Source organism: Anomalospiza imberbis, chromosome 1 (genome assembly GCF_031753505.1).
Source record: "Anomalospiza imberbis isolate Cuckoo-Finch-1a 21T00152 chromosome 1, ASM3175350v1, whole genome shotgun sequence".
NCBI classification, from domain to species: domain Eukaryota; kingdom Metazoa; phylum Chordata; class Aves; order Passeriformes; family Viduidae; genus Anomalospiza; species Anomalospiza imberbis.
Genome location: NC_089681.1, coordinates 85,459,023 through 85,474,895, shown reverse-complemented (window position 1 = coordinate 85,474,895; position 15,873 = coordinate 85,459,023). Strand labels below are relative to the sequence as shown.

At 38.2% G+C, this 15,873-nt stretch overlaps 1 protein-coding gene across 5 annotated transcripts in view; it reads right to left on the bottom strand.

The window, feature by feature from the left end:
* The window catches only part of CDYL (chromodomain Y like), a 103,589-nt gene that overhangs the window by 19,940 nt on the left and 67,776 nt on the right, over nt 1-15,873 (bottom strand). For 2 of the 5 annotated variants that reach the window (XM_068198678.1, XM_068198668.1), the window contains exon 3: nt 2,480-2,524. The exons of 2 other annotated variants lie outside the window; for them this stretch is intronic. In XM_068198678.1, the coding sequence (XP_068054779.1) occupies nt 2,480-2,524 (45 nt within the window). Of the gene's footprint in view, nt 1-2,479; nt 2,525-13,815; nt 13,895-15,873 lie in introns of those variants that run through there. One more of the 5 variants, XM_068198686.1, reaches the window with a different exon arrangement.

The following is a 15,873-nucleotide window of genomic DNA, read 5'->3' as shown; positions in this document are numbered from 1 at the left end:
AAATAAAGAAAACTTCAGAGAAAATCCTTAATTCAACAGTAAGACTGAGATCAGATGCTTTGCATTAAGAAAAAATATGACATCCTCCCTCAATTAGGCTTTTTCCTGTATCACTGCAGGAAATTACTAGAAAGCACAGGAGGCATTTGTCTTCACATCATTTTGCCCTGACTGCAGTACAAGTGGTATAGCTCTTCACACCTGGAATTTGCAGAGACAGCAAAGATCTTGAACATGGGGTACAGCATAAGAAGGACACAGATCTGCTGAAACAAATCTAGAGGCACTGGAACAGGTTTCCCAGAGAAACTGTGGATGGTGTGCCCCTGAAAGTGTTCAAGGTCAGGCTGTATGGGGCTTTGAACAATGTGGCCAAATGGAAGGTGCCCCTGCCCCTGACAGAGGGGTGGGAACTGGATGATCTCTAAGGTCCCTTCCACCCCAAACCGTTCTACGATGATATCCACAAGTCTTGGGAAAATGCCCATCATAAGAAAAAGTTCTCATTAAATTTTGCAACAAAGAGGTAAATAAATAAATCCCCCCCCCCCCCCAAATGCCCATGATACATCACAGGGAAATAACCACAGCTGCAAGCAGTGAACAGAGAAGACATCTCAGCCAGCAGCTGGAAGAGCTGGAGGCAGTGAGCTGCCCTTACACAGCAGGATGGAACATGTGCATGGGTTCTATTTGGGTGCGTGCTCTTCATACTGCTGAGGAAAGCAATAGGCATCTGTAGAAGACCTTAGGCTTTCTACTGCATTGACTGTTCTCATATTTATGAACAAATTATCAAAGGAAAAATCTCACAGACAAAAACCTGAACTGGTAAGTCCATAAAGCACTAATTAAGTAGTTAACACATGCTGCCATACATAGAAAATGGTTCAGAGCTGCCAAAGTGGCTTCCCTTAGGCTACAAAGCAAGGAATATAGAAGCCAGGATTATTAGTTACAGGTAGTCCCTATCCCCAAAAGCTATTTTTTCCTGTAAGAATCTGCTTTTATGAAGTACTGGATTTTTTTTCTTTACAGAAATTATTAGTATCTAGATTAAAATGCAACTATCAACAAAGATACTATCACTATACAGAAGAGACAGCTAAAGAAGCAACAGAACTAAAATGGTGATATTTAAGTGGGACATATTATTTCAGCAGCACCAATGTATGAATATGAAACTACAGCCTCTGAACTATTACAAAGACCAATACTAGGAGGCTGACATTTTGAAGGGGAAGAAGAAAAAAAAAAAATCAAAAAATTAGGAAGCTACATTTGTAGCAGAGAAAACAACTAACCAACAGAAAAACGTGGTTTAAGGCAAATTTCCAAACAAGTTTCATAGAAGACAAACCAGATAAGGTCTGTCTCAGGGAGCAGGACTTAGCAACTACCATCAACTCTACCAAAACCAAGGGAAGTTTAGTTAGGTACAATAATGGCTGTTGCTACACAAACACCAAGAACAAAGTGTATCATGTCTGATACTTTAAACCAAAGTGTGCAGTAAAAGAGAATTTTATAGTTTGTGTAGCTGGCAATAGGAAAATAAGGTTTATTTGACTATTTCCTGATGTGGGCAGGAGCACATCTTTCCAGAGGAGTCATACTGATGTGTTCACAGCTCAAGAGCAAATTCATAGATTTTTAAATATATTATCACTGCAAATTCATGGAAGGACATAGATCTACAACCTGTTAATTTGGAAAAGCAGGGGAAAAGAAGAAAAGAGATCTCCATTTGAAGTTTGGGCTAGCAAGTTGTTACAACTCCCACTGCCGCAATTCCAAAGTCCAGTACTGAAGCCTCGTGTTCAGAAGGAAGTTCATAAAGCTGTGCTCAGACTTGTATTACTAAGAGGTGGTCCATGGGTGACAGGGTCTGAACATTTTTAAGTGTAGTAGGTGCTTACAATGCTAAATCTTGCCTTAGGAAACAATCTATTACGAACACACAGAGAAACAAAAAATATTAAGGAGATTCACTACACAAATGACAGAAGAATTCTATTGAGTAAAGCAAAGATGGCGTACACAAAAATAATGGGAATAGTACATAAGCAGCAACAATTGTGAGCTCAATTTCAACTTGGAAACCATTTAAACATGTCATAGATAAGACAGAATGACAGATGAATTACATGACTGATTGCTTCCTGAAACCTGCCAAGGACCCACCTGTTCATGTCAGATTCCAACCACTGAACAAACAGAATGGAACTGAATTTTAATTTCTACTAAGATCAATGCTGTGCAATTTTAGATAGCTGTGTTATGTAAAAAGATATTGCATTGAATACTTTTCAGACAAATAACAAGATAACCCAGACATAAGGAGAGGGTGTAAAATGAAACTGAACTCATACAGTAATTTAATTATTTTCTTCAGGAGTGAGATGTAGCTTCAATTAACGCCACATGGTTAAACAGGTCAATAGAAACTGAGGGGAAAAAGAGAATATGCTATACTTACAAGAAAATAGGAAGTAAAGAACACTGGGAAGAATACAGGGAGATGCTAAAACAGATAAAGAATGGGTATTAGAAATGCAAAGTAAAACTCTGAAGATCTCATAGTTACAGATGCTGAATACAAATTATTTTTCCAGTGATAAAGAAAAAAAGAGAGGAGAATTACACCAAAATCAAAAGTGAAATGTAGTGTAAGCTACAAAGTAAATTAAAATACTAGTGGTGAAACCAGCATGCCAAAAGAAATCAGAAAAAATATTTATAATAGGTATGAATATATTGTACATACAACAAATGACAGACTAAGAGGATTGACCACAGCAAGACTGCTGACTGACAGTAAATAAAGAGAAACAAACAAATGCGATAGTTTATACAGGAAATGTATAATAAGTGAAATACCTCCAAGACTTGCTTGCTTAAAGACTAGCAAATTTGGAAGGTACCTTGGTTAATAAAATATTTAGTGATGTAGTTTCAGATATACATAGAACAACGACTTTTTTTAAAAGGCAGCATTAAACCTCTTCAGTTTATTTCTGTTTATAAACAAGACAGCTCTCAAAGTCAAGTTTCAAAAGTGTTCTTCCAGTTAAAACCTACTGGAGATCCAAAGCAATACTCAGGAGAGCCATACTGGGCATCATAGAAAAATTTCATCTTTTTACAAGAGGTCACTCATTACTTGGAATGTATTTTAGCAATATTTTGCAGTTTCATACCTTTACAAATTATGAATCAGAAGTTTCTCTATAAAATATACTTACATGTGAATGTCAGGATTTAAAAATAATAACCTCACCACAGCAGCAACCCTATTTTGCTCAGCATCGAAACTATATACATAGAATTATTCTCAGTTCTGTCAAGTGGGAAATATGTTTAAAACTAAAAATTTTCTATCTAAAATTAATTATGCTTCCTAAAAATCCTAAAATGGGCCACTCAAAAGTGGAAACGTGTAGCAACAAAGATTTCAGAATTATTGTGTATGTTCTGTGGACATTCTCTGTCACTGGCAGTTTGATATACAGAGTTATAAGAAACTCTGCATCTCCATTTGATCTCAGAATGTCTCCACATCACTAATGTGTTGCCTAAAATTAACAGTTGACTGGAACAAAAGTTACTGCTTATAATCTTCCATTTAGTTCTTATCTATACATCAACATATTTGTGTTTTGCAATCATAAACACCTTGTCTTTTCTTAGTTATGATACTTGATGACTTTTCCACACCAGCTACATCACAAAAGATACCACACCATTAGGTATTTCCTACTACAGCTCAGTTAAAACACTATCAGTCTCAAGGTATTTTTAAGCTGTTCTTTTGAATCATCACAGGTAAGAAAAATGTTGCAGTGGGATCGTCCTTTTCATTAATTTTAAAACAAAATTATAAATTTATTGGAATTTCTAGAAGATTTAATGTGGGGTTTGTTTTTCAAAAAAGGATTACTCCCCTCCTGATCCCACATCTCACCTCACAAAACCAGGTAAGAGACTACAAGCAAGAAGCAGCATGATCATATCCTTGCTCAGACCAACACTGCAAACAGAGTAACCAAGTTCATTCCTGCTACAAGGAGGAAGTCTGCTGCATGTATGTCCTCGGGCTTGCTTGCTCTTGCCACAGACTGGCACTCTGTTTAGTTGGAAAATTCAGCAAGATCTCTCCTTCCCTAAGCCTCAGCATACTCCTGTGACCTGGGCAAGCAGCATATACTGAATTACTTTGAGGTACTTAAGTATCAATCTAGTTTACATAACATCAAAATTAAGATTTGTTTCCTTTCACTGCTCTGTTTCTTCCTTGTGTAGCCTGCTACATCAGAAACAAGTCACACATAGCAGGTATTTCTGCCTGACCCAGACACAATGCAGCTGGGTTCCTTAACACCATCCCTGCATCCACTGATGCATCTGCTGAACCTTTCCAGAGTTCAACCAAATTCCTGTTTAAAACTATCACCTGTATTTTTACCTCCTTTGTTTTCCCCTTTCCCAGTCTCGAGTAAGACCAATGGAATTCTAAACCAAATTTACAAAAAAAACAATATACAGTTCAACTATCTCCAAGTATCTGGGCAAAAGCATTAGTGTCTTCCTTCTCATTATTTGGACAGAAATAACAACTTCTAACTAAGTGTCAAGAAATGAGTAATAAACTGACATAAAGAAATGGAGACATACATGCCAGAACCCCAATAAAAACTGACAAAAATAATGTAACAGCAGGAACAAGCCAAACATTTTTGTAGGGTGTGTTGGGTTAACTTTCAGCCTGATCAATTCCCATGTGTTACCAGTGACCAGGAACTCCTCTGGAAGAGGTCGGGGGAAAGAGGACAGGATAACAGAATAAGGTGAAAAGCACCTCGCCTAAAGATAACATCAACACATTCTTCTCCAGTTTAATGACTAGCAAATAGCAATTAGCATTTTAAAACCCACTTCCTGCTGCGAATCTATCTTCTAATATTTCAGTTCCACGGCTACAAAACACACTGTGATTGGGAACTACTTTTGCAAACACAACACAACTTGTACTTTAGACCACATCTGCGGACTAGTTTATTTTCATTGTAGAACAGCCTGTGATGTAAACTCCTTAAACTCTCCCAAAAAATAATGAGATAAACCGTTGCAGGCATCTGCAAGAGAAACACAGTGTCATTTCTGCCATTGCTGTCATCAATTTGTAGTTTTTCAATGCCTACCTAGAGGAAAAAAAGGAACGAGAAAAGTCGTCCCCGGAAAGAAACTGCAAACAGGATGTCCTGCTGAGACACGAAGTACAGTGGGAGGTGGGAGGTAAAGCCATGCATCTGCTGAGGCTGCCAGTCTGCAGTGGGATGAAGCATGAACAGGGACAGTCAGAGAAGTGTGACTATTCATCACCTCCTCTTCACAAATAGGGACTTCCCTGCCTGCTAGGTCCAGGCAGCAAGAATCTAGACTACAATAAATACTAGAGTAGATTACAAAGGAGAGGAAAAGGGACTAAAGTTCAAGCTGAGGCTTCACAAATCTGTCTAACATATGCTCCAGTAAGCCCCTAGAAAACGCTGTTAGAGAGCACCCTGACATCTCTTAGAATTATATTAGTACAATATGTACTCAAAAAGCCGATTTGGAATTATTTAGTTGACAACTTTGTCAGTCTTCTGAAGGACACAAAAAACAGTGCAAAGGATACAGACTCTAAAGCTGATAGGAAAGGTTTTATTCCTAAACTAATGGCTATTGTAAATAGTAGATTTCACTGCAAAACACGTTCCTTTCACATGCCACAATACATTGCCCATGCAGATGTCGTACTGCAGGACATGGCTTAACTCAGCACAGTCAAGCCCACCGTTAAGATGAACTTAAGGCCCTCTCAAACCTAAATGATTATATGATTACCAGTTTTATGATTATATGATTACAATTTTGTTTCCAGAGAGAGACTCACACTGTTCCACCTTGGGTGGTTCTCTCACAACCGCTTCTCCCCAAGATAAGTCTTTCACTGTGCATACTAGCCAGGAAGAAAAGCCTTTCCCTTCCTTTTAGGATGATTAAGGTTTAAAATTCAAGTTTTCCCCTTCTTTTTCATCTAGCCTATATATAGTCTCTGTAAAATATGAAAATCCGGTATGATGACCATGAAGCAGGAATTAATCAAATGCAGAAGTGGACAAATACTGGATTTTGGCTCAGAGGGTAAACCAGGAAGACGAGAAACCTAAACAGGTGATTATTTTGAGATTGACTTATTTTATGTATCAGTTTTCAAACTTTTCTGAAGTAAAAATACTGCTTCAAAACAGGGTCAGAGGTGTATTTAATAATTTGCAGTAATTAGCAAATAGGATTCTATGGTTGCCTGTTCAAAGCTTTACTTCTGCTGCTATTTCTATTGTTAAAAGGAATGTTACCTGTATCGATTCAGGAATAATATAATTTTAATATTTACTACTGGAGTTACTGTAGTAGTTTTAATTCTTTTGCTGTATGAACGTGAATTCACAGTCTTAATGTTACTTCTAGCAAAAATAAATACGGAATAATAAAATTTGCAAACACTAATACAGCAGTTGAGGAAGGTTAAAATTAAAGCAGAAAGAATCCAGCACTATATGCTACATTTAAAACTGATCGTAACTTTAGTCCCACATGTACTTGCTAAAAGACAGAAATTATTTAATTGAAAATATATTTTCTTTATGTGGTAAAGGGAAATCAGTGGCTTGAATTCAGGCCTGTGCTGTTTCTAGATGACCCTTTGAAAGGGTCTGTCAGTGATTTCGCTCTGCTTTAGTAATTTAAAATACTACATGTCAGTGGTCACAAAGCAATTGGAAACAATTTATAACAATTATTTTCCTTCAAAAAACACTCCCTCTACCAGTAGGATTCCCCTCCAAAAGCCAAAGCATTTATCCAACACAGGCTCTCTAGTGAGCTAGCACTAGAGAATGACTGCCCTGTACAGCCATACTACACAATGAAGTAAATAACCAGAACTCATCAGCAAAGAAAGTGAAGTACAGTCCATTTAAAATAATGTATATCCACTGCTGTGTGTTGCATTTTACCTTATTATATGCCCAAGAGGTGCCTTATAATGTCCTGATACAACCAAACACTTCAACAAGTAAACTCAAGTCAAACACTGAAAACAAAAATTCCCCCCATTTTGTAGTTCTTACAGACAAATAACCATTCAACAGCAACCCAAGCATCTCCAGAGACATGCACGTTATTTTCAATGAAAAATTTGCTCATAAAACTCTTTTCCACTACATCCTTGACCAGCTAGAGTTATCAACACTTCCGATGTCCCGAGGGCATCTACAAAAACAGATGGCATTCCGACTCCATCGCATTGCCTAAACCACCTTCTGTTCCACCAGATGACCCTCAGAGAAAATGTACTCCATTCTACAGTTCCTTGCTTTTATTTCTGCACACTGACACAACAGTTACTAGCTGGCACATTCTGTAACCCCAGAGCTACAAGTGTTTCTCAGTGACCCTATAGATTCCTCAGCATGTGAGAACAGTTACATTGAATCAAAAACAGCATCTGCAAAGCAGTCTGCGGGGAAGGAGGCTGGATTAGATGATAAAGGTCTTTTCCAACCCTGTTTCCTAGTATTCTGCGATCACACTGTGTAACACTTCTGCCTTTCTTCCCTGCCACCTAAAGGCAGATGCCTTTCAACAAGCTGGAATACAAAGACAAGGTACCTGGATCCATGGTATCAGGTGCAGATTGGCAAACTGTGGACAGTGTCAATTGGATTCTCAGCTAACTGCTGCTCTCAGTCATGATGGCGAGAGCTCTGCCCGTGTCCTTGAATCATCCCTGGAGGGAAAGAATCCTCTTCTTCGAAGAGGCCTGAATATTTGTCTGGGAAGCCACAGTGATAGCACCAATATATGTATCTATACCTCTGCCATAAAGCTTAGGGTCTCGTGCTATGTTAGGTCTTTGTAAAAATGTTCTATGGATTACAGTCTCCACTCTGAAATGATAATTTCTACAATGATCTCAGTGCTGTAAAAAATACTCTTGGTTTACATGTTATTTGCAAAATACTTCCAAATCAGAAGACTGGATCTATGACTGGGTACAAGAAATGATAGCCGTCTAACAGTTTAAAAATAATGATGAGAAAGATAGCCTGGGGTAAGAGGAAACTTCCAGCTAATCAGATTAAAAATGACAATTCCATTTTTCTTCAAGGGTAAGGAACAAGAACAGCCATTCATCAAGGGAAACTGCTAATCTTCTTAGTTTCAGCACAACCAAAATACTGTCAAAATTAAATATGGGTGATGTTATTGGATAAACTTTGTGCAATACCTTTTGGACTGCCCAAGTAGTTTATGGCTAACTCTAGGAATCATTCTCTGAGATGACCTTCTGCAATGCTTGGTGTTAAACTAGAATTTGGCAGGGTTACAGATAGAAAAGCAAAGCCCATCTGATTCACCTACTATATTGGCATTTAAGTGTGGACCATGATAAAAATTACTTTCTCCCTGACATTAGGGGAGTCTGGACTATCTGATAAAACAATAGCAAGAGTAGACATATATAGATCAAGAGTGCCATGCCTCCCTGCTCACTGCATTTATCAAGGTGAGATGACAACAGTTAATTTTTTTTTTTACTTATAGTAGTTCTGCTACTGCCTGTTTTGTCCAGCATTGCCCAGTGTAACTAGCTACTCATGAATGCTGGAAGTTAACTAATAAACAAAACATATGGGGGAGGGAAGGGGGAAATTAGTTTTCCATGAGTCTCAGCCAAAGCAGAGCCAGTTCTCTTTTGAGGGGCCTTCAGGTTCCTTCTTTTTTTCCTGCATTAAATCAAGGAATACTTTGTCAGGGAAACATTCTCATGAGCCACAAGAGTGTTCAGTAGCTGCACAAGATTTGCAGGAGGGTGTTCCAGGATGGCGCTGCTTCTGTCCCTCTGCCAGTTCGCAGCTGCTGTCCCAGGCTGGCAGGCAGGCAGGTGATGGGCTCCCAGCAGGACAGGCATGGAAAGGACACAGCAAGGGCAGAGAGACACCCCTGCACAGTGAAGCACAGGGTCACATTAGAGAAAGATAAAAAAGGCTGATAAAACTAATCAAGGAGGAAGGAGGCGGACAGGAAAGGAGCTGAAGCAGAAAGAGCACTTAGCTGTCTGCCAGCAGAGGCAGCCACAGCTGGCTGCAATTTGGTGAGCAGCCCTTTCCCCACCTGGTCTGCCCATGGAGAGCCTCAGCTGCCCCAGGTCCAGCCATCCCATAGCAGAAGGAGCTGATTACAAAACTGCATCCCTTCAAAGCCAAAAAAAATCCACCCACAAAACAAACAAACAAAAAAGTATATTTTTAAGGACATCTATTTCTATGCTGAGGAGAACTGTGTGCTGAAAAGGAGACTGCTTCCTCTGCTGTTAGCATCATGTTAGTAGGAAACATCTGCAGGCATTGTTACATTCATTTCCAAGCCAGACTGTGCTCAGTGTAGGCGATGTTCAGGCAATGTAATGGATAAAAAACTAAGAGGGTTTTGCTGAGTGTGCACACAGCCAAACATTTTCAGAAAGACTTAAAAGGTGGCCAAGTCTGAACAGATTATAAATGATAATGATAGCAAAAGCACATCTCTGATACACAGGCCAAAGCTCTGTTAAATTGCAAATCACTGCACAAAGGCTTGTGTGAGGAAGAGATTATCAAATCCACTGCCTTTGACAGCAAAGATATTCAGAAAGCAAAATGCAGAGCAACACATCGCATTCTCAGGATATGGGGATTCCTGACATCCCATACATTTCTACCATATAATTCCCTCTGATGCAAGCCCAGTACTCACTGCAGAACTATCTGCTATTGATATTTTCCTTTCCTCTATTCTCTAGTAATTTAAGTTTGAATAATAGGTAAAGACCCTGTGGTCTTTGCCTCTCCTTTTCTTAGAAGACTAAAATATCAAGTCAATAAATTTTCATCACTTTCACAAAGTTTAAATACTGCAAGTAAGATGGCTAATAACAAATCCAGCCCCAAAAACTGTGACATATAGCAATGATTCTCCATTACTCTTTCAGTGAAGAACTAACCATCAGGCATCGCACTGGAAGTTCACCTGTGTGAACTGTGTTATTCTTTGTAAACTTTTTAAAAATTTCTTCCTAGAAAACATTTTCCTTCAACTATAATACTAAGAGAAATTAATTTGCAGTGAAAAGTGTTCCTTCTCATCTGCTTAGCAAAGCTGTATTTATGATTCAAAAGAATCAGTTATTGTTAAATTGAGCTTCTGTGGAGGTTTTTTTTGCCAGTGTAATTGATTATTTTACTATGTGGATTTTAGTATTAAACTTCATTAAAGTAATTTAACATTGGATCATCCAATTTATATTTATAACCTATATTTCAAAAATAGCTCTTGTTATCTCTTAGTAAAGACTCATTTCTTAGTTAATTTAACAATGTGACCACTTAAAGATGTATTTTCTATCACAAAATATGACAAAGTACATATTAATATAATTATTGCTATTAAAAAGTGAAAGTGACATATCAACAAATATAGACAATCAGAAGCACACAGACATTTTTCAGGGTATATATATGTTCATCCCAAACTTGATACATTTTGAAAATTAGTCATTCAAATTGAGTATTCACATCCTATTGAAAGTTCCAAGTGCTGAAGTTTCATAAATAAATAAATAAATAAAACATTTAAGCGTAGCCCATGAGCATATACAAGGGATTTAGAGCAAAGAAGGCCAGCGCAACTTGAAACACTTGCCAGACCACAACCTCATGAGAGGGTAAGAATAGCAACATTATGGCAGCACTAAGGTTAGGAAAGTCCTAATCACTAAGGCATTGAAGGATAGAATATTACTTCTGCTGTGCTGGTAACAACTGTAATAAAATAAATGTAACAGAATCCCGGGTATTTCAGGCAAACCCATCTGGTAAAACAGAGTGTTTGTCTATGGAATTCCTTTGGTTTGTAACAATGTGCAATGTTTTGAGAGAAAGATACACAGACAAAGAAAATAAATACCCTCCAAACTTTAAAATATTTGCGTTTTAGCTGTTCATCTGTTTCTCAATTTAAAATGTCTAACAATGGTTGCAAGAACAAAAAAACAAATATAGACCAACCACAAATACTGACATCCTACAGAAATCTAAGTATTTTAAAGATGGAACCAAGACAAAACAAAGAACATCTTTCTGTAGGCCTTCACTATAAAACTGAGTGGCAGAAAAAGGGGGCTGTGGAACAGCAAGCATCAGATGAAGCAGAGGGTCGTCTGCTCAGGAAACTTAGGCAGGTTTGAGGGAATAAACTTTCAAAGTAGGAAATGTTTTACAAAAAATCTGCACTCAGTGAAGCCTGCAGAGCTCTTATATAGCATGTCTTACAGATTTTCACTGCTAAATCCTCTCAAGTAATCTGGAAATCAAAGAGTAACTTTCTCTAACTTCACAGTAAGTGAAAACCTGCTACAAAGTAAGGGCCAAAAAAAAAAACAAAAAAAAAAAAAACAAAACAAAACAAAACAAAGAGAGAAAGTATCAAAACCCAAACCCATGCTATGGGGATTGTATTGAAAAGCTAAAACAGGTGGGCAGAAAAAGAAGATAATATACAGAGAAATAAAAAGTATAAACCTGAACTTAGTTCTGAGGTTTTTTCTTTTTTTTGATTGGGTAGCAACAATCATAAAATAGTGTCATAGTATTTGACTCTACTGTAAAAGAATAAACTCACTTTGAAGGAAGAAAGAGATGGAGGTGTTCAAAAGCCCCCTAAAACACAACCACATCATCACAAGTAAAATTTAACTTTTTATTAAAAATATAAAATAGAGCTTTGAAGATGTATTAGCTCTTTTATGGGAAGATCAGAATATAGTAAATTATTTGCACTATTATGAAGCAATTAACTATCAGAAGTATGCAACTATAATTATGAGAAAAATCACACATGCCAGTGACCCTAATGAAAATTCATACTGGAAATGAGCAAAGAATCTCTGTAAGAAAGAACATACCCATATGCTCCAAAACATAAGACAGGCTATCTGGCACTGAAAGAGTACTACATCCTTGGCACTTGCTTATTTCAAGCCAAAAACTGAAATCTCAGGAACACTACAATTAATTACCCAATACACCAGGTTATCAGAAGAAGTTTGTAATAAGTTTACAATATGTAAAGTACACAAGATGACCTCCACCTCCTAGCTGGAGCCATCTATTTTATTTATATTATATACTGAAACAGCGATCAGAAAAGTAATTTCAGAAGCATAATGGGAAAGCACTGATGAGATGCACTCAAAAAATAGTGGAGAAAATCTCTTTTCCTCCTTTTTGAAACACTCTCAATTTTGTAGGTCACAAATCATTCAATCATTTGCTATTAAGCCATTCTTCCACCAACTGAGTTTTTCAATGACCACCTGAGAAAACTCATGAGAAGACTAAAAGATACAGAAGAGGCAGCAAACGTCTTTCATTTCCACGAATGAAATTACTCTTCACAGTGTATTAACTGCCTTCATAAAACTTTGGGATTTAGATCAGTGCTAATTTTGTAGCACTTACAACCAACCTAAAGAGCTTTCTTAATGACTTCATGTTGATCTTAGACCTCTGGCATGACCAGGCAGCAGAATAGCTGAGAAGTAGGGATTTTCTATATACTTAACAGACACAGACTTAGGATATCTTATTATCCTGACCTTTAGTAACATGCTAAAAAACAAACAAACAAACAAACAAAGTCCTAACCAAATAATAAAATACCTCACCAAATGTATCAAATTATATAGCCTTAAATTTATAGTAGAGATATGGAGATTATTCCCATTTAGATTTACTCATGTTATTAGTTCAGAGCAGCAGACTCAGGCAACAAAATTTGAATTCTCCCCAAGTTAGGCAGAAAAACGCCAAACACTTGATTCTACAGTATGTCCAGTAAACTTTGTGGGCAAAAGCCTATTATACTGACAATAAAAACCAAACAGTGTTGATTAAAGCGCATTTAATTTACCTGAGATACAATAACACATACCCCCTTATTATTTATTCAGAGTCATTATGTTAGGAAGGAACCTCTGGAAATCACTGAGTCCAACCCTCCTGCCAAAGCAGGGTGACTTGGAGCAGGTGACACAGGAACACATCAGGTGGGTTTGGAATACCTCCAGAGAGGGAGGCTCCACATCCTTCCGGGGCAGCCTGTTCCAGTGCTCTGCCATCCTCAATTTAAAGAAGTTCTTCCTCATGTTGAGGTGGAACTTTTTGTGTTTTAGTTTATGGCCACCATTGAAACAAGTCTGGCACCATCCTGCTGACACCCATCCACTTTTGAGATATTTATATGCATTATTGAGAACTCTCAATCTTCCTTTCTCCAGACTAAACAGGCCCAGCTCCCACAGTCTGTCCTCATAAGGGATGCTTCAGACCCCAAATCATCTTTGTGGTCCTCAGCTGGACCCCCTGTAGCAGCTCCTTGTCTTTCCTGTACTGAGGAGCCATTCACAGCACTCCAGATTTGGCCTCAACAGGGCTGAGCAGAGGGGGAGGATCACCTCCCTTTTCCTGCTGGCCACTCTCTACCTGATGCACTCCACAATAACATTGGCCCCCCTGGCCACAAGAACACACTGCTGGCTCATTGTCAACTTGTCACCCACCAAGATTCTGAGGTCCTTCTCTACAGAGCTGCTCTCTAGGGGGCCAGCCCCCAGCCTGCGCTGGTACTTGGAGTTATTCCTCCCCAGGTGCAGGGCCTCACACTTACCCTTGCTGAACCTCATTAGGTTCCTCTCATGCCCAACTCTCCAGCCTTTTAAGGTTCTGCTGAATGGTGGAACAGCCTTCAGGTGTGTCAGCCACTCCCCCCAGTTTTGTCAGGGAAGTTACTGAGGATACATTCCATTCCTTCATCCAGGTAATTCACAAACAAGTTGGGTAAGACTGCAGGCAGTACTGCTCCCTGGGGAACACCACTGACTACACACCACCTACTGGTTTCTACCTATATTATTACCTCTCGACCACAAAAGCTGCCAATTAGCTTGGGTATGTATTACATCAGTAGCCATCCTCTTCTGTGAATTTTCAAGGCAGGAGTCTCTGAAGCAGTCATTCCAGAACTGGGTATCAGTTTCTGGTATTTATGGGGCAGGTAATATTAGACAAAGTGAATATTGGACACAAGTTAATTTTCCATGTCATCTCAAATATATTTCTACTGGCATGTGTACACATTACCACAAATTCCACTATCAAATAAATACACAAATATTTCACCTTAGAAAATCCATGTTTAAGAATTCTGTTGTGCCACTTCCCTCTCAGAAGGAAGTGGAAGGAAGGAAGCTACCCCACTGCAGCTTTCACACAGCAATAGTTACGATTTGCCTCTGACAGAAGAAAAAGCAAACCTGCAATTGCATGCAGCCACAAGAGGCCCTAAACTAAGTGTTTCTGGTCAGCCTGTAAATGAAGAAAATTTTCTCATTTGCACAGTGAGCCAGGATACTTTTTCTGTCACTGTCCAGTGACAAAAGTATCACTCTACACTCCAAACCTTCCGAACTACTACCTCTTAGGAAGTATATTGTTCTTGAGGGCATTTTGCCTCCTTCTTCTAGCAAACTGCTACCTCTTACAGAACTACAAAGATCCTTGTAAACATCTCATGATAGCCCATAAATTGCAGACTATATTTAAATGCTGAGACACACATTTTTATTTGTCAAACTCTTGCACAAACAGTTGAAATTAAGTGGTCTTTACTGGTATCTTGGAAAAAAATATAAAGGGCAAAAACTACCAATGTTTTTATTAAGCACAGAGAATTATCCTTTAAATTTAACAATGACGTATTCCAATCCATTGGACCCCATCCAATGGATTTCAAGACATGGTGATCCCATGAAGTTGGCTCTTTAAAAGACTGAGGTCATATTTACCTTGCAAACAAGAAAAACCCAACACAGGCTAGATCTGTCAACTTTCTAGGGTATGTTTAAAACCAGAGAGAGTCTCAGGTAATGCTTCACTGCTTATGACATTATATAGGTCAAACCCCCCCCATTTTAACAGTCTTAAAGTGACAAGCAGGCATGGCATAAGGACAAGTGGGTTATTAGAATATACATGCTGTTTCTTTAAGCATGAGACAGGAAGCCAGAGCCTGGACAGGAAAAGTTCTTAGCAGAATTCACTTAACTGAAGCTCTGCCAGTTTATTATTAGTGACCTCACTTATTATGTTTTGTTTTTTGTTTTTAAATCTTAACCAGGCATTTGTTTGACCAAAAACATTTTCCATAATTCTGTACAGCTAGCAAACAAAATGAAACTAGAAGATGACTTTCTTGTCAAGCTAGAAGTGATAAAATTAATGTGGACAGTCATTATTTCAATACGTATTCTAGTACTATATAAATCTGTGAGATATTTTGCGGATGTGTATTTCCCTCTACTCTCTGAATACCAGCCTTTATACCAATGAGCTCAAGCCAAGTAACAAGACTGCTAGTTCATATACCTAGAGCCCAAGTGATCTATAAATCATTTACCTTCACATGGAAAAAGAGATTAAAATAATTATGGCACCATTTTAAAAGAAAGGATGAGGATCACTGGAAGATATGTGGGAAAAGAAAGGATTGTCACTGTGGAATGAGGAGGAACAAGCATAGAACTCAGATTATTCAAACGTAGTGCATGATTTTTTGGAAAGTCTGGAGATAAAAAAGAAACAGAAAGTGCAACTGATTCAGCAGTGTCATCTACTGAAACTGCAGGTCACTATGCAATAAAAAAGTCAGTACACTACAAACACTGAG